This window comes from Anticarsia gemmatalis, chromosome 7, assembly GCF_050436995.1.
Source record: "Anticarsia gemmatalis isolate Benzon Research Colony breed Stoneville strain chromosome 7, ilAntGemm2 primary, whole genome shotgun sequence".
Taxonomy (NCBI): domain Eukaryota; kingdom Metazoa; phylum Arthropoda; class Insecta; order Lepidoptera; family Erebidae; genus Anticarsia; species Anticarsia gemmatalis.
In genome coordinates, this window is record NC_134751.1 from 13,063,873 (window position 1) to 13,086,868 (window position 22,996).

Below are 22,996 nucleotides of genomic sequence, written 5' to 3' on the forward strand. Positions count from 1 at the left end.
AAAACTGTATTTACGTAACTAGAATAATAAATTACTACGGGAAGAAGTTTCTTTCACTTGCGCACTCACAACTACTTAACTCTTAAACTATCAGTAGTGTACCGGTTACTAAACTGTACATTAAATGGTCCTTCGAGCCGGATGCTGAGGATCTCTGTGTCTCATAAACTGTGATAGCGAATCGGTTTGGTCGGCCTCCCACAAGCGGGTCTCACCGGTCCAAATTGAGAGTCGTGTGTCATCACAAGGACGCAGATTAACTTAGCATCAATAACATTCAACTTTCAACGAGGTTCGCGAACAAGACGAGTTACGAAGAAACACTGGAAATTGAAGACCAGTAGAACTACGGAACCTACAGTCTTCTTCGTATCCTGGACACAACTTTCCTGGAACCTACAACTTAACTTAAGGTACCATGGAGCAACAACTAACCAAACAAGGCGGCATCTTTGAAGATATCAAAACCTTATGTACCAATTACAAGAAAGACAGCAGTTCTCGAAAAACTATCGACTATCTAGAAAAACGTTTGGAGAACTTAGAAAAACTATGGGTAAACTTTGAACAACAGCATCAGATATTAGTGAAAGGTGTCGAAAATAAAAATATTGGATATTTCACTGACGATATTTACGGGAAAACTAAGACTTTGTACGACTCAACTAAGAAGAATATGGTGGATTTACTTTCCTTTCAACGAAAACAACAAATAAACGTGAATTTTGACTTAAGCGGACTGATGGACGACGTCGCTATGGACGACGGAAAACAAAAACTAATCATACAACAAGAACGAAATTTTAAGGCGTTATACAGAGCTATGTCGAAGATTGACCTTGATTGCATAACTGAGAAGTGGGAGTTCGAAGAACATATTACCATTTTAAAGTCAAAATGGGAGCTGATTGACAAAACTCATTGGGAGTTGGAAGACGAACTAAAAGGGTCCAATTTGATTATGGACTACAGTCAAAAGTACGAAGCTCTTGAACAGAAATATGACAACATAAAACGGGCTTTAAATAGTAAAATGTGGTCTAGTGTACATTATCAGCGGTCCGCACCAAAAATCGACATCCCGGAATTTTCTGGAAATTATGTTCACTGGATTACGTTCAAGGACATCTTCATGGAAACCATCCACAACAACCCCAGTATTTCTAAGGCACAAAAAATGCAGTACTTGAAGACAAAACTTAAGGGTGAAGCAGAGCGCCTCGTCCAACACTTATCTATTAGTGGGGATAATTACGATTCATGTTGGGAGATATTATCGCACAGATATGACAACCGTCGACTACAGTTCACATCTTTCATGAGTACCATGCAGAATATACCAGCTATCCAACACCCTAACGCCAACAACATGAAACGCATGCACGATGTAATTACAGAGTGTATGAATGGCCTTGGCAACATGGGAGTTGAGGTGTCAAATTGGGGACCAATGATTGTTTACAACATGTCACAAAAATTAGATTCGATTACTCTTAACGAATACACAAAAGAAACTCAAAACAACAGAGAATTGCCGAATTTGGAGGAATTCCTCGGTTTCCTAGAACTCAAATTTCTCGCTTACGAAACTGCAAAGGGCTGCTCTAAAGAGACCATTGAAAACAAAATTCATAGGCCTAACAATAGAGGATGGAACAATAACTATAAGCCCAATAATTTTCCTAACAAGCAGCAAGACATGAAAAAATTAGGCTACTCTAAAATTTTTCATGCATCGTACGGACAATGTCCTCTTTGCTATAAAGATCACGTGTTGATGCAGTGTGATAAGTTCATCGACATGGACATTGCGCAACGGAATAAAACTGTTGCAAAACTCAAAGTTTGCAAAAATTGCTTATACAGCCACGGCAATGTCGCGTGCAGTTCGAAGAAAACGTGCCGCGAATGTAATTTGAAACATCATACATTATTACATTTCAATAAACCTGTCTATAATGACTCAAATGTTAGAAGGGATCAAGATCGGAATTCGAATCCAGGACCTTCAACATCAACTACACCTGGCGCTCACCACTTAGCGACCGATGGCACAGAAGTCTTATTAACTACCATTCAGATCAAGGTGCAATCTGCCGACGGAAACTATGTCACTTTGCGAGGCCTCCTAGATCAAGGGTCACAGACAAACTTAATATCTGAAAATGCGGCGCAACTGCTACGCTTACCTCGAAGCAAATTTGACGCTGCTATAACCGGCATTGGTTCTACGTCACGCAACTGCAAGGGCCTTCTCCAGCTCCACTGCAAGTCGATACACTCAGATTTTACATTCAATGTACAAGCTTTGATACTGACTAACTTAACCAATAAGTTGCCTGGCAGCACTTTCCAAAGCACAGGTTGGACACATCTTCAAAACTTGAAACTCGCCGATCCGAACTATAATGTGTCTGGCTCAATAGATTTTCTTCTGGGAGCTGATGTTTACGCGGATATCATCTTGGACGGAGTGTTGAAAGGTGATCAGCATTCACCCATCGCCCAGCAAACTCGTTTGGGGTGGATCTTATGCGGGAAACTAAGAATCTTTAACTGTCATCTAACTTTAGCTATCACATCTGATTTGTCGAAGTATTGGGAAATTGAAGATATTATACCAAGCTCTCAAGACATACATCGAGACGATCAATGTGAAACTTATTACCAACAAACAACAAAAAGAAGTTCTGAAGGCCAATATATTGTAAAAATGCCTATGATCCAGGGTTATGAACAACACCTTGGACATTCGAAATCTACTGCGATTGCACAATTTCTCAAACTAGAAAAACGATTACATAAAAACAAACCTCTGTTGACTATGTACAGAAACTTTATGAATGAATACTTGACGTTAAAACATATGGAGCCGGCGACTCAGATAACATCTAACCAACCTGAATATTATTTACCGCACCACGGCGTCTTACGTGAAGAATCCACCACCACAAAATTAAGGGTTGTCTTCAACGCGTCACAAAAAACTTCTAGTGGCAGAAGTTTGAACAGTCTGATGGAGAAAGGCCCCAATCTCCAAAAGGATATACAAGCACTCATTTTAAAGTGGAGGACGTACCGTTACGCATTTACTGCTGACATAGAAAAAATGTACCGTTTCTTGTGGATTGCAGACGAGCAGAAATCGCTCCAAAAGATCATATGGAGAAACTCGCCTACCGATCAATTAAGCGAGTACGCGCTATGTACTGTAACTTATGGTACGAAAAGCGCGCCATGGTTGGCAATGCGAACTTTACAACAGTTGGCAACTGACCACGGTCACTTATACCCCGAGGCAGCCAACCTATTACGTCATGATTTCTACGTCGACGATCTAATAAGCGGAAATAACTGTTTAGAAACTGCTAAAAAACTACAAATAGATCTGATAAAATTATTAAAATGCGGGGGTATGAACCTAAGAAAGTGGTCAAGTAATGCTACCGAGCTACTAGAACAATTGACCGAAGATCAAATTTCACAAACAAAGTTCGACTTCAAACAAGACGATTCAATGAAAACACTTGGCCTCGGTTGGAATCCCAAATCAGACATATTCACATTTAGCTGGAACTTAAAACCAAACTCAAAGAAAATACTTACTAAACGCGCACTACTGTCGGAAATTTCACAACTATACGATCCCCTTGGCTGGTTCTCCCCTGTCACTGTAAAAGCTAAGCTTATTTTCCAACGCGTTTGGACGAAAAAACTTGCTTGGGATGAGGCATTGCCTAAAGACATACAAGACGAGTGGCTGAAAACGAAAGATCAACTTGAAGAACTAAGAATTGTGAAAATAAGTCGTTGGATTGGAAGCATTCAGAACAACATAGAATTATTAGCATTCAGCGACGCAAGTGAAAAAGCTTATTCAAGCGTAATTTATACACGGACAATTAATCAACGCGGACAGCCGGTGGTAAGCTTGCTGGTAGCGAAAACTAGGGTTGCCCCACTGGCACAAAAATTATCGCTGCCGAGACTTGAACTGAGCGGTGCCTTGCTATTAACACAATTGGTTAACAAGGTAACTGAATCCCTTTCGGGGTACAATATAACTGTGTGGGCTTGGTGTGACTCAAAAGTGGTCCTGGCTTGGCTACAGGGAAAGGCGTCCAAATACGAAAAATATGTGGAAAACCGCGTCGTGAAAATAACTCAGGTTATACCCGCATCCAACTGGCTTTACATAGAATCAAAAAGGAATCCCGCGGATTGTGCAACTAGAGGCTTATATCCTAAACAACTCGTGAATACTGAGTTATGGTGGTCAGGTCCTGAAATGCTAAAAACATTTACGAGCAAACCCGAAAAACTGCGTTGTGTATTTACAACAACGGAAGACGAAAAACGTGAAGTCTCAACCTTAACCCAACAAAATAATAATATTGTAAGTGATTTGATAAATAAACATAGTACGTTGAGTCACGTTACGCGGATTATTGCTTGGATAACACGATTCAGTACAAATGCACTGAATAACATTACAACAAACAAGAAATTTGACGCTGCTCGGCACACGCTTCACAATAATTGTTTAACAAAATTGGAACTTGAGAACGCAATGACTATAATAACAAGAAATATTCAACGACTTGAATTCAATTCAGAATACGATCTATTACTCAAAGGTCAACCTGTAACTATCAAAAGTTAGACTGTAACACCAACTACTGGGATAAAGACGTTGTTCGGTTCCCGTTCGAGGAGCATACGCCCGCATCCAAAGCCGCGAGCGGAGGCGTCGGTCGATGCTGAATGTGCCTGTTCGAAGTCTGCCTCGGATATCCAATTTAAATTTTAGATACCTAAACTTATTAACCAATGTTTTTGTTATGAATTTTTAGTTTATACATTTCAACAATTTCTTCTTTGTACGGGTGATTCTCATTCATTAATTAATAAATACTTTTTTTGTTATTACTTCCGGGTTGGGAATATGTACGGTTTACGTACACTTAGTTGATATTCCGCTGATCTTACACAAATCGGCTGATTGTTTTGTAATTATAATTAATTTATATTTAGTGTGCATTTTAACAAACGAGCGTCCGCACGTGTGTGAGAGTCACCTTTCAACTCTAAAACTGTATTTACGTAACTAGAATAATAAATTACTACGGGAAGAAGTTTCTTTCACTTGCGCACTCACAACTACTTAACTCTTAAACTATCAGTAGTGTACCGGTTACTAAACTGTACATGCCTCTAAAGTCGTTCATTTTGTTTAGTAAGTTTCTACTTACAAGCAATAAACCAATACAATAAATTTAATTTTATTATTCCTTATGAACGCGTCATCTTTTTATTTGATTGAGCTTGCGGCCAGAGTAAATTGTGCCGAAACGTCAAGGATACCAATTTTATTTGGTCGAACTGTACCTTTTTTTTACGTAATAAAAAATATTTGTTCATAAATAAAGAAAACTGCTTCAGAACTTTGTTATATTTTACTTTTATATATTCTTATTATAAAGAATTAAAATTAGCATAGTTGCAGTAACGTTAGAACTACAATTTACTTGATTTCAGCCTCTAATACTGGTCAATATTAGGGTTGAATTTTCATTAACATATTCAGAGCAACTTTTGACAACACACACAGTATATTTTAAACAACATTTAAGTCACATCTATCGTATTATAGAATAGATCAAGAATCAAGACCAGTTATAGTCAAAACAAACAATCTTGCAGAATAAATAAGTATAACATAATATATCAGGAACTCGTAAAGAAGGAGACAAAAATAAATTTCCCTATCGTAAAGCCAGGAGAGAGATTTCGTACATTTTAGGGAAATTTGGAATTCCTGGTGGGATACGTCTAGGGAAAATGACTAGCGTCTTATTCAAGTACCTATAAAAGTGAAATATGTAGAAAATATAGTATAGAACCAACCCAGAGTGTCCCACAACCGATAAGGTGCAAGTGCAATATATTGTTTTTATAATAATATGAGTATTATATTTATCTGTACATTTGAACTATGACAGTTAATAGTGACTTTGTTATACTGTGTGTGTTCTCAATATATTTATATGGATGGTATTCTATGGAGAATTTTGTCTGTTAATTTAGTTTCTACGGGAATTCACTATCGCAATTCATATAACATGGTTTTTAAGCTAAAGGTTGGTCATTAAAATAAACAGTTTTCAGATTTCATCACTATATATTTTAAGTAAACTTAACTAAAACGTATAGCGATAAAATCCGAAAAAAACTTTTCGTTGAAATAATACATAGAATATTTATCAAAAATAAAATCTAATAAAAAGACAATGAATTCCCGCAAAAATCGTCGTAGAATCTAGCTTAACAAAAGTACTAAATCCACAATATCAAAAACGACTCATGCACACCAAATTGGTCTTTAGCCTCACAATAATAAAGACCAAATTGACACACATGATTCATTTTGACTGTAAGAATAAAGTACTCTATCTCGTGTTGATATTCTAGCATGGTTTATCAAACCATAGTAAGGGATAGGTAGGGAGGTGTAATGTACTGTGTGGTACTTACGAGTGCCGTGGGTGTGCGAGGAGCGCGGCGGGGTCGCGTTGTTTTATCTCGCTCTCTCGTACCGCTTCCGTTATGGACTTGAATGCTGAGTTGTGGACGCTGGAATAAGATTAGTAGATATGTTATTAATATGTTAAATTATTATTATTAGTTTGACCAAAGGACATGTGTTTTTCTTTCAGAGAGAAGTGGTCAAAAGGAAACGGGGAAAAGGATATATGACGTATGACGGACATATGACGTAGGATATAGTACGACGGGACGTCATATTTCCTAAGTATTGTAGATTTATGCATAAAAATTCCTATTTGAGTCATATATTTTTGCCGGAGCGGGAGATGTTGCACTAAAATAAAATAAAAAGAAGAGCTATCTACAAAATAATATAAACAAAAACTGCTAACCTTTCGTCATATCATCAAAATATTGATACATTGTTCTTATGTAAATATTCTTCTAAAGGGGTATTAGTATATATTTTGTCATCAATACATCTAGAAGGAAGAATGTTATATTAATGTCTGTACTTTTGAACTAAATTGTACTTTGCTACATTTAAATAAGATACTATTTAGTATACTATTTTACAGTTGGTTACAGTGGCGAAGGCTCCCTATAACCCGATTCCTACCGGCTTTACCTTCGAAACACTCCTAAAAATGCGTCACATAAATGTGTATTACTCTCAAAAAAAAATCGTTTATTTAAATTAAATTCTATATTTATTACGACATTCATAATATTTTCAATACGACTAATTTAAAATAAATAAATGAATAAACGCCTGTTCTATTTGTCAAAGCAAAAGCATTGCATTGCATTATCGAAAATTGCCGTCAAACAACTCGACGGCGCGCGCAGGAATCGCGTAAAGGGAAAAAGATGTCGATGACGTCACGCGGACGTACTTTTCTATGGCGCGTTTTACCGGCGAGGTAACCCGGAATTCATCGGCTTATTGGACGACTAGTAGACGTACGACAGGCGCAGCGGCGCGGGCGGCGCGGCAACTAGCGAATGTGTGAGTGAGATGCAATGATATTTAATGAGAGAGACAATGAATACAATTGTTGTGATGACATTTATGATTTTAGATTTAGTTTTGTTTTCATTTTGCGCGCTATTTTAGGTTATTTTGGATTATTTTGTTTATTATATTTGGATGAGTTAAATTGTGTTAAATTATCGATGAATGTTATTATTTTGTGTAAAATCGTGGTTATTGTGTGAATGTACTGGTCGTATCTTACGTGTATTTGTACCTAAGTATTACTTTCATTGTTATTGTTTGTGTATTGCGATCATGGACAACAAGTAGGTAGAAGTAGAAGCAATAAATATTGTTAAATTAGTAATTATGAATCAGTAAATTAATGTTGTAGAGTGTAGACATTGTTTTCAAAATGCTCCTATTGCCAACATGTACGTACTTATCTACCAAAATAAATAATACAGAATGCAAAGGACATGATAAGTATTTTAAACATTCCCTTATGTTATTCTCTACGATATAACTTTATAAATTTATCAATGGCTTATTGGTACCTAGCTGTAAAGTGTTTTATTATTTCTCAGATTGTTTCTAGTAGATAGCATTTGGAGTCAATCAAAGTTGTATTTAAATACTAAGTAAGACACTTACCTATTAAACACGAAATTTGAAGTAATAGGATAGAATCATTCCTCATTAATAATTTCGGTCATAGGTACTTAGTTCTTACCTACTATGAAAGTAGTTTGGTAGATCGGATCGCAATACAACGATTTATTCCGTTAAAGTATGGTTAGTGGTCAACCTGGTGTCAAATTTGTTCAAGCCGCCATCGCGTCGGTCACCCACCTATGGAATGACCGCACCAAGAGTTGCTTAACTTTAGCTTAAGCAGTTTTAGCTCCGGCTTGCCTTTTAACAAAACTCACCCTTCGCCACTGGTTGGTTACGATACTGTAACTTAATAAATCAAAAATGTTATCATAATACACAAACGACAATCTTTTGTACGACACGTTTGGAAAAATACGCGATTAATAAGTTTCTACAACGAATGTACTGACGCCGGAATAATAAAAAAATTTGTTCTATATCACAAAAATTACATGAGATACACGCTATGCTACTCTGCGTGTACGTGTACACGTATAGTAAGCGCCAGTTCACTTTGATCCCCTGAATATAGCCACGAGTCACTGCGCTGAAAGCGAATGAATAAGTGTCATAGGTCAAGAGTAAGTTGGTGTCTTTTGAATATAGCAACAAGTCACATGATGTTGTGTGTAGTGGTTTGTTACTATATTCACCCATGTTTACTGGCGCGTACTAAACGTGCAAATGAAAGTAAAATAAAAGGAAAGGATTACAGGAGCAACGATAACACTGGGAGTGAGTGAAGGGACATCTCGAGGAGCCACGGGGCAGGCACAGGAGCGCTTGTGGAAGTAGCACCAGCAGTCGCGACGTTCCCGGCGGGCGCGGCGGTCACGTAGCGTGCGGCGGACACGCGGCCGTGGATCGCGGCGGTCGCGGGAGGCGCGGCGGAACAGCGGCGGCGGGGGCTGCACGCCTAGCGCGTGCGGCGAATATGGCGCGTGACCCACCGCACGCCACGACCTTTCGTGAAACTGCGCCGATCATTTTATCCTAATTTTGCTACGACCGCTGTCTACTATTGTGATTAAAAACGTGGATTCGTGGGTAAAACATTGTTATAGCATCGTGCATCGTGTTCTTTAATATGAAGAGCATCGAAGTAACAAGCTTGCAAAGTAGGACGTATACTTTGTCGCCCGTACCAAAATTACGAGTACGCAAAAAGTGCGTGCGAAAAGAAAAAAAAATATGCAAAACTATAGAGTGTAGTCTTTTCACAACGCATCAACCCCTTACGAGCTAATGGTAGATTCAGTGACTTAACATAAGTGTGAACATTTGACCTACATTGATTGACGTACACAAAATATGTTTTTTTGTTTATAACGTATACGTAATACTCACACAGTGACTAGCACGTCCGGTATGAGGGTAGCGATGGGTATGAGCACGAGCCCCAGCCAGAACACCAGCGAGCTGAACAGCATGCCGTCCATGCCGCGCATCACCGCGCCGATTAGTACGAGAGGGTACAGGTTGCTGGGAACGAATAAATTAAGTTTAGTTACTTATTAATAAAGCCTAACCCTTCCCTCATTACGGGAGAGAGACCCTTGCCCAGCAGTGGGACATTAATGGGACAATTTCATTTTATTTTTGTACTTATTAACACCAGGGTTACGTGGAACGGACGAATATTATTCTTGAAAATTGGATCAAAATTATTATCTTTATTGGAAATCATATTTTTAGTTCCACGCTTGCAATTAGGATTTTAGAAAATTCATGTTTCAGATTTTAACAAGAATCTTAAGCTGCCTGAAAAAAAAATTAAGCTTTATGAATCATACAATATTTAATTTTTATTCTCAAAGTATCGAAGTTTACCATCCAGTCATACCTAAAAACAGTCACGCTGTATGCATCTCAAACCTGACTAGGCTTTTATAATAAATGCTCAATAGCCACTTGTTTGTCTATAGTAATAAGACACACTCCTCTTTACAGTAAAATATATAGTAAGTATATTCGTGTGATAAGGAAAATTATATGAGTATAAGAGTTACCTGTAGACGAGTATGAAGATGAACCACATGGCGACAGAGCCCCAGATGGCGACGTGCGTGACCCACGTCCAGGAGTGCGTGGCCAGCCCCGCCTTCAGGCACACCGTCAGCACCACGTACTGCACAATAATACAATGTTTTAGATAAACGTGTATTTTTTAACAGACCACATTTGAGTACTTCAGGGAGATCTTTTCGTCACCAATATTATGTCAACACATCGTTTACTAAGCTAAAGGGTTTTTATCTGTATTAAAATTTATCTGTCACCTTATATTTTTGTTCTGGTTGTGGAACTTCATCTATGTTAATCGATATTTTATTTAAATTAGCTGTAATAATATTATCTTTAATATTAACTTAAGTTTACTTTTACAATCTGTGCATTATGGCGGCCTCCGGTTCACAGTGATTAAGATGGCCACACCAGTGCGTCGGGAGATCGTGGGTTCGATTCCCACGTAAAGCAAATATTTGTGCGACCCACAAACAGTTGTTTCGGGTCTGTTTGTACTTAATGTCCGTTCTTTGTATATTTGTACAAGTTCCCGCGGCACAAGAGCAAGTAAAAATGCGGGAGTTGTCTTAAAAAACAAAGAATTTTTATACCCAACCAACATTTTTCCTCCCAAAACTGCAAAGACTATCAACAAAACTCACGGTATAAACAAAGTTGCCCATGACCAGGTACCCGCCATCCTTCCCGCTGGGCCACAGCACGTGGTGGCTGGTGAGCAGCATGGGCAGCCAGAACAGCAGCACGGAGTGCAGCAGCGCGTTCACCGCCCACACCCAGAACACGCGCACGTTGAATAGTAGCCCTTGTTGCGATGGAATGTAGAGGATTGGGTGCTGCAACAAGAAGAAATAATAAGGCTAATGTTAAGTTATAGCTAAGTGTGTTATATTTACGTATTAGCGATTGTTCCTATGCAGCTATGTAGCTATCCCATCCACTTTCCTAATAGGTTGCGCAGGACGAACTTCCAACAAAAGTGAAGGATAATAAACTGCCGTAGATTTAATAACGTTAGTAGAATAGTATAGTTCCTGGTATAAATTGTAAGAGGTTATCTGACTGGTAACTATCAGACATTTTTGATCCTGAGCTGACTTTCTGTCAGTGAAAATAGTTTTTCAAGATTTTTCAAGAACGTCACGCAAGCAAAAGTCTATAATGCTTAAATACATGTATCTATTATGTTCTTCACGAAGATAGCAATCACCATACCTGAATTGTCTTAATTAGCTGTCATGACAATTGATGGCAAATCAGTAGGTAATAAACTGTATAACAAATAATTAAATATGAATGCTAGAATATAAAAGTTGATTGAAACGTACCCTTAGCATAATTTCAGGTGAACACAGTTTGTCGAAGAGTCCGATCGCGAATGGCGGCAGAGCCGTGAATATAACGTTGTAGAAACCTATCGTCCATCGTTCGAATAATATCTGTCCAGACCTGGAACAAAAACCAATAGATTATTCTATACTAATTATATAAGAAGGATGAATAAATAAAGACCTGCAACCATTTTATGAAATAACTATACATTTACTACCGCAATGACAAAATTAATTGTATTAAAATTTGCTTTGATAAAGTACAGCTTAACCTTCCAAGTGCCTAAGACGTGACCAGTACGAGAAACAATTTACTATATAACGTCTGGTATGTTGGCATTTAAAGGGCTACTTCGAGAAATACTTTGACAGATTTTTTATACATCACAACTATTTCGCTTAATACTAAATAAGAAAATAAAGAAACTCTTAATAAAATCATAATGAAAGTAAGTAACTCACCACGCTGAATATATCGCGAACCACAGTTCAATGACGTATAGACAGATGTTCTTGTAGAACGAGTAGAGTATCAACTTGCTGATGCGGGAGTAGTTCCACGCGCCGTGCACCAGCAACAACCGTAGTAGGTAGCGGAACTGGACAAAACACAATTATGATTAGAAAAACATCAAGAGCTTTTACATCTTTCGGCGATGTCGGTTAAAAGACTAACCCTCTTATTCATAAACACACTATAAACCTATTTTAGTTAAAAAGCTACTAAAATATGTTTTCTCTTTTTCATTTGGCTAAGGAGTGAAAGAAACAAAACACTTTATAAGCCTTTCATAACTTCATATATTTTTATAAATAAGAGGGTAAAATGTACTTTTATTAAACCTATTATACTCCATGTAACAGGTTTATAAAAGATGCTCAGGGCTTCATTAAATGTCAAGGAACTCATGTAGGCATAATATGTCACTTGCTTCGTGCTCCGCTACTATTATATTAGATGTTTAAGTTAGTACATTCATAGTCATACTTACTAGCATCAGAATGCTAAGACACACATAAAAATACTATATTCATCCTAATATTGATCGGTATTTGTTTACTTATGGAGACATATAATGAAAAAGAAAAAACGAACCAAAACCTATACAAAACAAAGCTTTATAAAAAAGCAAAACGATGATAAATAGAAAACAATATGTAATCGAATAAAATAAGCTACAAAATAACGAAATCAAAGAACTGACCGAAAATCATATATCTGCGAGGATTTAGAAAACAAACGACAATAGAGAAAACTAAATAACCAAAAGTAAAGACAAAAAACAACAATTACAATTTATCACAATGAACATTACGCAACGTGGTCGCAGGTCGCCGAACTTTGCCGAACACCACCGAAGTTCGCCGAAGTGATTACAAATAGTCCAATAGGCGTTCACGGCAGCCAAGCGATGACGAACACAGTTAACTGCCGGGAACGCCTGTCGGCACTATTGCTGCGACGTAGACGTACGCGGACACGTACATATGAACGTACAACCTTTAATGTACCTAGGAATAAAGGTCATACACAGTTGCTATAAACTCTGGTTTTAGATAGGAAATTATATACTAAAATGAAAACCGAAAAATAAGATCTATAGTAAGGATGGAGGAGGGCCCAATTGAAGTTGGTTAGGACTGAACAAAAAGGGAATATAAATCAAATGTCACAGTAAAGAAAAATACTGCAAGTGAACAACACATAGACAGATTAATTTCAATCATTATTACATACAATTGACGAAACGACAATTAGTTTTAATTTCTTTCATCACTTGAGAGAAATGTGAAATGTACTTCACCCTATATTATTCAGCTGTTAGACACCAATTGACACCATATCCTAAAGAGGAGAATAATTATGCTCTAAATCAAGTGCGTAATGCAGACAAGTATGAACACAAATACACAAAAATTTACAGACATATATTATTATGTATTCAGTAATGCTGAAGAAGTTGACCTAAAACAAAATATGAAACATACAAGTATATATTAGTGTATGTACCTGTGCAATACTATAATCCGAAGCGCAAACAGCCTGCAGTCCCTCCACGCCCGAGATGCCGACTCCGACCGCCGCACGCTGTATCATGGCCACGTCGTTGGCGCCGTCGCCGATCGCTAACGTCACCGCGCCTGTTGCCGTCGCTACTAGTTCCACAACCTACAATAAAAAGTGAATACATTTTAACATTTTTTTGATAAATTTAACATCAAATTCTTTCAGCTTTATTGGAGCATTGTAGATAGAAACGTTAGGATTTAGAATAAATAGGTTAGATATTGATAAATAAAGACGTCGTAAAGTTACATATTATCATAATCAAATTTTAAAGAAGTGCGAAATATTTCAAATCAGATTTGCTAGAAATTTACATTCGATTAACTAAGCTAAAAATAGACGTTATTTGGACAACCTCTACCTAAAGTTGATAAACTACTGACAAAACCGACTGTAAGTTGGTAAACATTTGCATTTGGGGATATAAATAAATATTATATCTCAATTTCGTGAATCTGTTAATCGAAAGGTTAAAAATTTTAACTAAAAAGTAGTACTAATGTATGTATACGGTACAAACCTCAGCTTTCTGTATAGGCGAGACCCTACAACACACGACCACTTTGCACGATATACAAAGATCTAGAAAGTCCTTTTTCAGATCACATCCCATCGCGTACTTGAGCGTCTTGCCATCAATGATGAGCGCCACATCGTTCTGTTTGCGTAGATTGTCACCGAACTCCGCTGCGTGACGGGATATTGATTCACGGGTGCCCTGAACATAGGAACAATATGTAAAGTATTAAAAAAATAAATTTGATTCATTGCTGCATTACTGCTGTGCAGCAATGAATCAAATTAGCATCTCGCAAGATGGAGACTGAATTACTCCAAGAACTATGTTAAAGAACTCTTAGATATTATATATAATATATATAGATTAGCAAGTTTTCCTTCACTTTTAGAACAAGTGATATTATTGCCTAATACACAAATAATTTCGAAAATTCCTAGGTGTGTGTCTCGGGTTTGGAACATCTACCACTTGCGTGGAACGCCCATGCTATGATAAACCTCATGGTTATCACTACACACTGTGTAAAGGCATTTAAGGTAAAACCTAGAAAATTGGTCAAATGTAAATGTTGACTGTGATTCTAGAAATGTTATAAAGGGCTACGGTTAAACCTAAATGAACAAAAATTATAAAATTAACCACAATAAGGGACACCTGTATAGTAAAAAAAAAATTCATGGATGTTAGAAGGTTGAAAAGAGCTATTGTTTGGTAGTTCAGTGCGCGTACATCGAGGCTGTCCTCGTTGAGTATGACGAGCGGCATGCCGGTGTGTATGAGGCGCGCCGAGTGCGCGATGTTGATGGCCGTCTCCTGCTTGTCGCCCGTCAGCACCCACACGTGGATGTTGGCCTTCAGCAGCGCCGCGATCGTCTCCGGCACGCCGTCCTGACCAACACACAACATTATTCAAATTACATTTATAACAAACAATTCATGGCCTGTTATTCGCAGCGTATCAGTTTCGCTCGTAGTAACCAGCCGTAAGGGAAGATGGCCAGCTTGACTAGTAAGTCGAGCTCGAGGCCCAATACGATATTAAGTCATGTAATATATGTATGTATAACAAACAGCGCGTCTCGTCACTGACAGTCACATAAGGTGCAAATACTATCGTTACGACGGCCACAAATACGCGACAGGGCTATGCCTTCCCTAGGACGTAGTCGTAATGACACGATGACCAACGCTTTTCTTGCTACGTAGGTAGACTGCGTCTACGCTTTCTTTAACTAAGTGAAGCCACATCATCTTAGATTATAGGCCTTAAAATCAATATCACTGGTAAAGATTTTAATTAAGTGGTCCGTACCTGTAGTTTGTCTTCAATAGCTGTAGCGCCAAGCAACCGCAAGTTGTTTTCTATTAGTAATGCGGCTTCTTCAATCTTCTGTTCTCGATCCTGTATCGCTATACTTGCTTTGTGGTATGTGTTTGACCAGTCCTACACAAAAAAAAAACCTTAAGTAAAACATTTATTATCGTTCGGTTGTTATTATACAATTGTGCGATAAGTCAATCAATGGCATGGATCGATACAACAGTTGATCGAATAATGACAACAGTAAGGGCAAAATTTTAATATGATTACAATTAGGATCAAAATTTGTTACTGGTACTAAGTATACAGACTGTTGTTATTGTGTGGCGCCGGTTGCAAATCTCAACAATATTATTTTAATTTCTAACCAACAAAGTACAAAGTTTTTTAGGCCAGTAAAAATAGTATAGAAATGTGTCCGTGTGTACCTTGTAGACGTGGTCGGGTATGTCGGCCACGGCGAACACGAGCGTGCGCAGCCCGTCGGCCGCGAAGTGCTCCAGGTGCGTTAGTATAGAGTAGTGTTTATATGCGTGTACCTTGTAGACGTGGTCGGGTATGTCGGCCACGGCGAACACGAGCGTGCGCAGCCCGTCGGCCGCGAAGTGCTCCAGGTGCGTTAGTATAGAGTAGTGTTTATATGCGTGTACCTTGTAGACGTGGTCGGGTATGTCGGCCACGGCGAACACGAGCGTGCGCAGCCCGTCGGCCGCGAAGTGCTCCAGGTGCGTTAGTATAGAGTAGTGTTTATATGCGTGTACCTTGTAGACGTGGTCGGGTATGTCGGCCACGGCGAACACGAGCGTGCGCAGCCCGTCGGCCGCGAAGTGCTCCAGGTGCGTTAGTATAGAGTAGTGTTTATATGCGTGTACCTTGTAGACGTGGTCGGGTATGTCGGCCACGGCGAACACGAGCGTGCGCAGCCCGTCGGCCGCGAAGTGCTCCAGGTGCGTTAGTATAGAGTAGTGTTTATATGCGTGTACCTTGTAGACGTGGTCGGGTATGTCGGCCACGGCGAACACGAGCGTGCGCAGCCCGTCGGCCGCGAAGTGCTCCAGGTGCGTTAGTATAGAGTAGTGTTTATATGCGTGTACCTTGTAGACGTGGTCGGGTATGTCGGCCACGGCGAACACGAGCGTGCGCAGCCCGTCGGCCGCGAAGTGCTCCAGGTGCGTTAGTATAGAGTAGTGTTTATATGCGTGTACCTTGTAGACGTGGTCGGGTATGTCGGCCACGGCGAACACGAGCGTGCGCAGCCCGTCGGCCGCGAAGTGCTCCAGGTGCGTTAGTATAGAGTAGTGTTTATATGCGTGTACCTTGTAGACGTGGTCGGGTATGTCGGCCACGGCGAACACGAGCGTGCGCAGCCCGTCGGCCGCGAAGTGCTCCAGGTGCGTTAGTATAGAGTAGTGTTTATATGCGTGTACCTTGTAGACGTGGTCGGGTATGTCGGCCACGGCGAACACGAGCGTGCGCAGCCCGTCGGCCGCGAAGTGCTCCAGGTGCGTTAGTATAGAGTAGTGTTTATATGCGTGTACCTTGTAGACGTGGTCGGGTATGTCGGCCACGGCGAACACGAGCGTGCGCAGCCCGTCGGCCGCGAAGTGCTCCAGGTGCGTTAGTATAGAGTAGTGTTTATATGCGTGTACCTTGTAGACGTGGTCGGGTATGTCGGCCACGGCGAACACGAGCGTGCGCAGCCCGTCGGCCGCGAAGTGCTCCAGGTGCGTTAGTATAGAGTAGTGTTTATATGCGTGTACCTTGTAGACGTGGTCGGGTATGTCGGCCACGGCGAACACGAGCGTGCGCAGCCCGTCGGCCGCGAAGTGCTCCAGGTGCGTTAGTATAGAGTAGTGTTTATATGCGTGTACCTTGTAGACGTGGTCGGGTATGTCGGCCACGGCGAACACGAGCGTGCGCAGCCCGTCGGCCGCGAAGTGCTCCAGGTGCGTTAGTATAGAGTAGTGTTTATATGCGTGTACCTTGTAGACGTGGTCGGGTATGTCGGCCACGGCGAACACGAGCGTGCGCAGCCCGTCGGCCGCGAAGTGCTCCAGGTGCGTTAGTATAGAGTAGTGTTTATATGCGTGTACCTTGTAGACGTGGTCGGGTATGTCGGCCACGGCGAACACGAGCGTGCGCAGCCCGTCGGCCGCGAAGTGCTCCAGGTGCGTTAGTATAGAGTAGTGTTTATATGCGTGTACCTTGTAGACGTGGTCGGGTATGTCGGCCACGGCGAACACGAGCGTGCGCAGCCCGTCGGCCGCGAAGTGCTCCAGGTGCGTTAGTATAGAGTAGTGTTTATATGCGTGTACCTTGTAGACGTGGTCGGGTATGTCGGCCACGGCGAACACGAGCGTGCGCAGCCCGTCGGCCGCGAAGTGCTCCAGGTGCGTTAGTATAGAGTAGTGTTTATATGCGTGTACCTTGTAGACGTGGTCGGGTATGTCGGCCACGGCGAACACGAGCGTGCGCAGCCCGTCGGCCGCGAAGTGCTCCAGGTGCGTTAGTATAGAGTAGTGTTTATATGCGTGTACCTTGTAGACGTGGTCGGGTATGTCGGCCACGGCGAACACGAGCGTGCGCAGCCCGTCGGCCGCGAAGTGCTCCAGGTGCGTTAGTATAGAGTAGTGTTTATATGCGTGTACCTTGTAGACGTGGTCGGGTATGTCGGCCACGGCGAACACGAGCGTGCGCAGCCCGTCGGCCGCGAAGTGCTCCAGGTGCGTTAGTATAGAGTAGTGTTTATATGCGTGTACCTTGTAGACGTGGTCGGGTATGTCGGCCACGGCGAACACGAGCGTGCGCAGCCCGTCGGCCGCGAAGTGCTCCAGGTGCGTTAGTATAGAGTAGTGTTTATATGCGTGTACCTTGTAGACGTGGTCGGGTATGTCGGCCACGGCGAACACGAGCGTGCGCAGCCCGTCGGCCGCGAAGTGCTCCAGGTGCGTGAGCGTGGCGTCGGCGTAGCGCGCGCGCTCCGGGCCGCCCGCCAGGCGCGGGTAGATCACCGAGTCCGCGCCCTTGCAGTACAGCTTGATCTGACCTGGGGGAACAATTACATGTTTAGCTACAGTATTGCAAAAAGTGCTTTCAGTGGAGGTCAGATAGATAGGCAGTCGCTTCATGTAAAACACTGGTATTCAGCTGCATCCGGGGAGACTGGAAGCCGACTCCAACGCAGTTTGGAAGAAAGGCTAAGCCATGTGCTTTCAGTCTAGTTTTATACGAGCGTATAAGCTTGTCCTGAACGTACATGTGAAAAAAGTGCTTTCAGTGGAGGTCAGGCTTTTTGTCTCACATGCACGCAGTACAAATTATTGATACTGAATTACTGACTCATACATAGAAGTATACATAAAATTTCCTTTTTGAACCCTGAAAACTACCCTCTAATTTATCAATGATTATTTTTCCACCCAATTTAATTGACAACGTTAACAATAAGTTTAAAGATCCCCTTTCCGTTTCTAAAATGTTGGCCAACAGACACAGTATATCACAAACTACACAAATAGAACTGCCGCACACGTCAACATTACTGTGCAGTGTCCTATAGAACATCGAGTATATTCGTACACTCAATCAACGTATGCGACAGAACATCAGCTGAAAAGAAAGGAGTCATAAAATGATTTCAAGGACATGTTATCAGATTTCAGGAAGTTTCTATGTAATTTCAGGGACATGTTATAAGATTTCAGGAAATTATTATGTAATTTCAGGGAGTCATAATATCATTTCAGGGAGATGTTATAAGATTTCAGGAAGAAAACTTTATATAATTACCTGAAGGTGTCTTCACAATGACAGACATCCGTTTCCTGGCCGACGTGAAGTCTATGACGTTAAGCACGACATACTCCTGCAGCTCAGTACCAGCTCGTAACGACACGGTGTGCGGAGTGCGCGTGTCGAACACATACCCGAACATCGCGCCGCCTAGTACTAGCGCGCGCTCGTCTGGGGAACAAAATACTAGGTTAATACATATTTTACTAAAAGCTAGTGTAGAGGAACGAGGTGATCGTGTTCCTCCAACCAAAGGGAGGATCCTCCGACCAGGCGAGGTGATCATGCCTGGTGGGCCTAGGCTGCCCGACTGTTGTAATCGGGAACTTGTATATATCGTCAGTTGCAGTGCAAACTTCGATAGCGCGATCTAGGACTTGTGACGTCAGTCACACTGCGCGTGGTGGTTGGTTGCGCGCTGGTCCCAGTAGATGTCGCTGTATGTAGCGAGCCGCTACACTAGTTACAATATTTTCGTGTTTTCAGTACATTCTTTAATGAAAGTATATTTAAAAAATCCATCCACCGCTACAATTTTCGGGTATAACAGACGTGATACTTTGTGCGCAAGTTTATTTTTTTTAAGTGAAAGCACAATAAATTACATATTCGTGTTTACGAAAACAGTAATATCAATCGTATTATGTGTAACTTAATGCATAGAATAGAAATGTCACATTTTGTTAACGTATGACAGCATACAAACGGCCATAGACAAATAAATTTTTGTAACACGTTAAAAAATCCTAGAGTTTGAGCAAAATTTACTTTGTGTTGCCTTTGAACCCAATTTTGTTATTATAGAACCCACAGCGAATATTTATGAATGTTTTAACAAGTACGCTGCATACTTGTTAAGGACGAATCATCTAATTACTTTTTTCTGTCTGAAAATCAAAAAAATATCCATAATATTTCATTACCTGGTGAAGCAGCATGGTAGTTGACCTTCCCATTAACTCGTTCAGGTATGACAGTGTGACAGATGGCCAGCATAGTGAGGAACTCGCGGATGACCGGCGCCGTGGGGTGGTTCCGCTGTAGATTCTGATGCAGGAGTGTGTCTTCCAGCTTCTCGTTGGGACCGGGACGGTTGTAAATTATCTACGAAGGAAACATTTGTGAATATGGCAACTAATAAAGAAGTTTAAACTTTCATAATTGCTGTATTTTAAATTGTTTTCATGCGCTTGAATCGATGATACGTTACATCGTTTTGTCACGTACACGTATACGCACGTAAGTTCCCGTATTGCCCTGCGCTTTAAATTAATTTATATTTGCCAAAAATTATGAATAATAAAAATTATAATAATAATATAATAATTATGTCATCCATACTAATATTATAAATGCGAAAGTAACTCTGTCTGTCTGTCTGTCTGTCTGTCTGTCTGTCTGTCTGTCTGTCTGTCTGTCTGTCTGTCTGTCTGCTACTCAATCACGCCTAAACTACTGAATCAATTTGCATGAAATTTGGTATGGAGATATTTTGATACCCGAGAAAGGACATAGGCTACTTTTTACCCCGGGAAAATGACGCATTTCCCGGGAAAATTCAAGTGGCGAACTAAGTCGCGAATAGTCAATATTATAATGACATTGAAATAACAAAATTCCGTTGTCATGGCAACTGTTTTAATGGCGGATATGCCTTAGCGCGATTTTGTTATATTAAGAGATATAAATAATTTTGAGAATATTTTTCGTGAAAAAAAAAAGATATTTTATATCATTACGCTACGACCAATAGGAGCAGAGTAAGAGTAAAAAGTGTTACAAAAACGTGGAAAATTCTGACCCATTCTGTCTTATGTGACGCAAGCGAAGTTGCGCGGGTCAGCTAGTGATTTATAAATTAGAAGTATACTGTATTTTGTCATTGTAACGAGCTATTTTAGCGATCAATTGCCGAGTGTTAAAAGATCTTTGCAAAGATTTCATTTGGTTCTCTTTTATTATTTTTCAGTCTATTTCCACACAAACCCGACAGTTACAAACATATAAAAAAGAATTATCCAATTCAGTTTAGTTGCTCAAGCGTTATCCGTACATTTCGGTGATACATTTATACATTTATATTTATATAGAAAGATATCTCACCTCCGCAATAGAGCACTTCTTAAACTCCATAATATTACAGGTGAGCGTGCCGGTCTTATCGCTGAAGATGTACTTGACCATGCCGAGCTCTTCGTTGAGGTTCGATGTCCGGGCCATCGCGGGCGTGTTCGTCTCTTCGTGGTACATCTGACTGTCCATTGCTATGAACTTTGCCTAAAAATAAGAAGAAACACGGTTAATAAGCTCAGCTCACTTAGGGAGTAATTTTCTAAGGGTCACCTTTGATCAAATCTATACTAATATAAACTAATATTATAAAGCTAAAGAGTTTGTTTGTTTGAACACGTTCATCTCGGGAATTCTCTCTTATGTGAAACAAGTAAAGTTGCGCGGGTCAGCTAGTATATTATTGTGCTTAAGCCGATTTTTTGTTACTATTAGGAGAGTGAAAGAATGTATACAGAAAAACATAGGCTAGTTATTTATACAAGTAACTATTCATAGATACTTGTTTAGGCGGTATGTAAATTACCAACCTACTTACTTTAGGTTAGACATTTTAAGGAATCATTGCAGATAATAAAAGATTTTTTGTTTTTATTTAACTTGGATCAAAATAAAAGGAGTACTTACTTGAAAAAACCTAACTATCTCAGCAGTAACTTGTAACGATATAGGTATAAGATTGTTGTACAATATCAAAAATGTCAAAAAGTTAAATCCGAAATTTGAATTCTGCGCCTCTGAAACAAAAAGAAAATAATTAAGTGTTATTAAAAAAATAGTTTATGTACCCTACATGTGAATTTTCATATGAATCATGTCTATATTACGCAGATAAATAATACGAAATTTTATTACACTGATGTCGTCCTGGCCGATTTCAGCTACGGCAGCCAGTTTCATTGAAACCAGCCAACTGTGCAGGACTTTGATTATAGTGGCCAAGTGTGTGCACAATACACAGGTACACTCTCTGTTCCTTCACTCTCATAGTCTAGTGGGACGGCTAAACCGACACGACCAGAGAGAGGTCAGGCGCAGGACCGACAGCTTTACGTGCTTTTCGAGGCACGGAGGTGTAATACACTACTAGTGAATTAAAGAACTTTTTGATTCAGGTCAAATGACAGAGTTCGAAGTACCATTTTCATAATTAAATCGTTCAATATATAATTCCAGTCAGCGTTACATTACGTTATACTAAAAATAGTAGATTTGCCCCTCAGATGTCAACTATGGCTGACTATTTTCTAAATCCCGGCAGACTATATCGCCAGTGTATGCTTACCATCAATCCCGATGTACCAGTCGGAGTGCGTGCGCATCCATAGCTCGTTGAAGCCAGCGCTGAGGAGTGACAGCGTCAGCAGGATGAGGAACAACATCAGTATGTGAGTGTTCGTCTGACGGTCGATCGACGAACGTTTTAGTGGGGCTGTGGGAGAATGAATGTGTTTAACAATATGTATGTTTTACATATTTTATAGTCTATATTTGTTTAATGTAGTGGCTTTTAAAATGGCTAAAGGTATTTATTTAGTTTTAATTAAGGTGAGGTAGGGTAATTTACGTACACGATAGTAAACACACTTTAAAAATAGCTCGTGAGTCATTACTTGCATTAAAGAATGTAGAAAGATAATTATACAAAACTAAGGCGTTTCAAAAATAAATCAGTCTCCTCCGCAAAACC

The 22,996-nt window shown here is 40.2% G+C and overlaps 1 protein-coding gene across 9 annotated transcripts in view; it reads right to left on the reverse strand.

The window, feature by feature from the left end:
• The window catches only part of ATP8A (ATPase phospholipid transporting 8A1), a 133,663-nt gene that overhangs the window by 11,498 nt on the left and 99,169 nt on the right, over positions 1-22,996 (reverse strand). For all 9 annotated transcript variants that reach the window (XM_076116210.1, XM_076116206.1, XM_076116205.1 and 6 more), the window contains 16 exons: positions 22,592-22,738; positions 21,934-22,043; positions 21,340-21,513; positions 20,160-20,340; positions 19,234-19,407; positions 18,315-18,490; positions 15,436-15,567; positions 14,853-15,011; positions 14,124-14,321; positions 13,547-13,705; positions 11,998-12,134; positions 11,533-11,653; positions 10,849-11,040; positions 10,189-10,307; positions 9,527-9,661; positions 6,535-6,633 (listed from right to left, as the gene is read on the reverse strand). In XM_076116210.1, the coding sequence (XP_075972325.1) occupies positions 6,535-6,633; positions 9,527-9,661; positions 10,189-10,307; positions 10,849-11,040; positions 11,533-11,653; positions 11,998-12,134; positions 13,547-13,705; positions 14,124-14,321; positions 14,853-15,011; positions 15,436-15,567; positions 18,315-18,490; positions 19,234-19,407; positions 20,160-20,340; positions 21,340-21,513; positions 21,934-22,043; positions 22,592-22,738 (2,413 nt within the window). The remainder of the gene's footprint in view (positions 1-6,534; positions 6,634-9,526; positions 9,662-10,188; positions 10,308-10,848; positions 11,041-11,532; positions 11,654-11,997; positions 12,135-13,546; positions 13,706-14,123; positions 14,322-14,852; positions 15,012-15,435; positions 15,568-18,314; positions 18,491-19,233; positions 19,408-20,159; positions 20,341-21,339; positions 21,514-21,933; positions 22,044-22,591; positions 22,739-22,996) is intronic.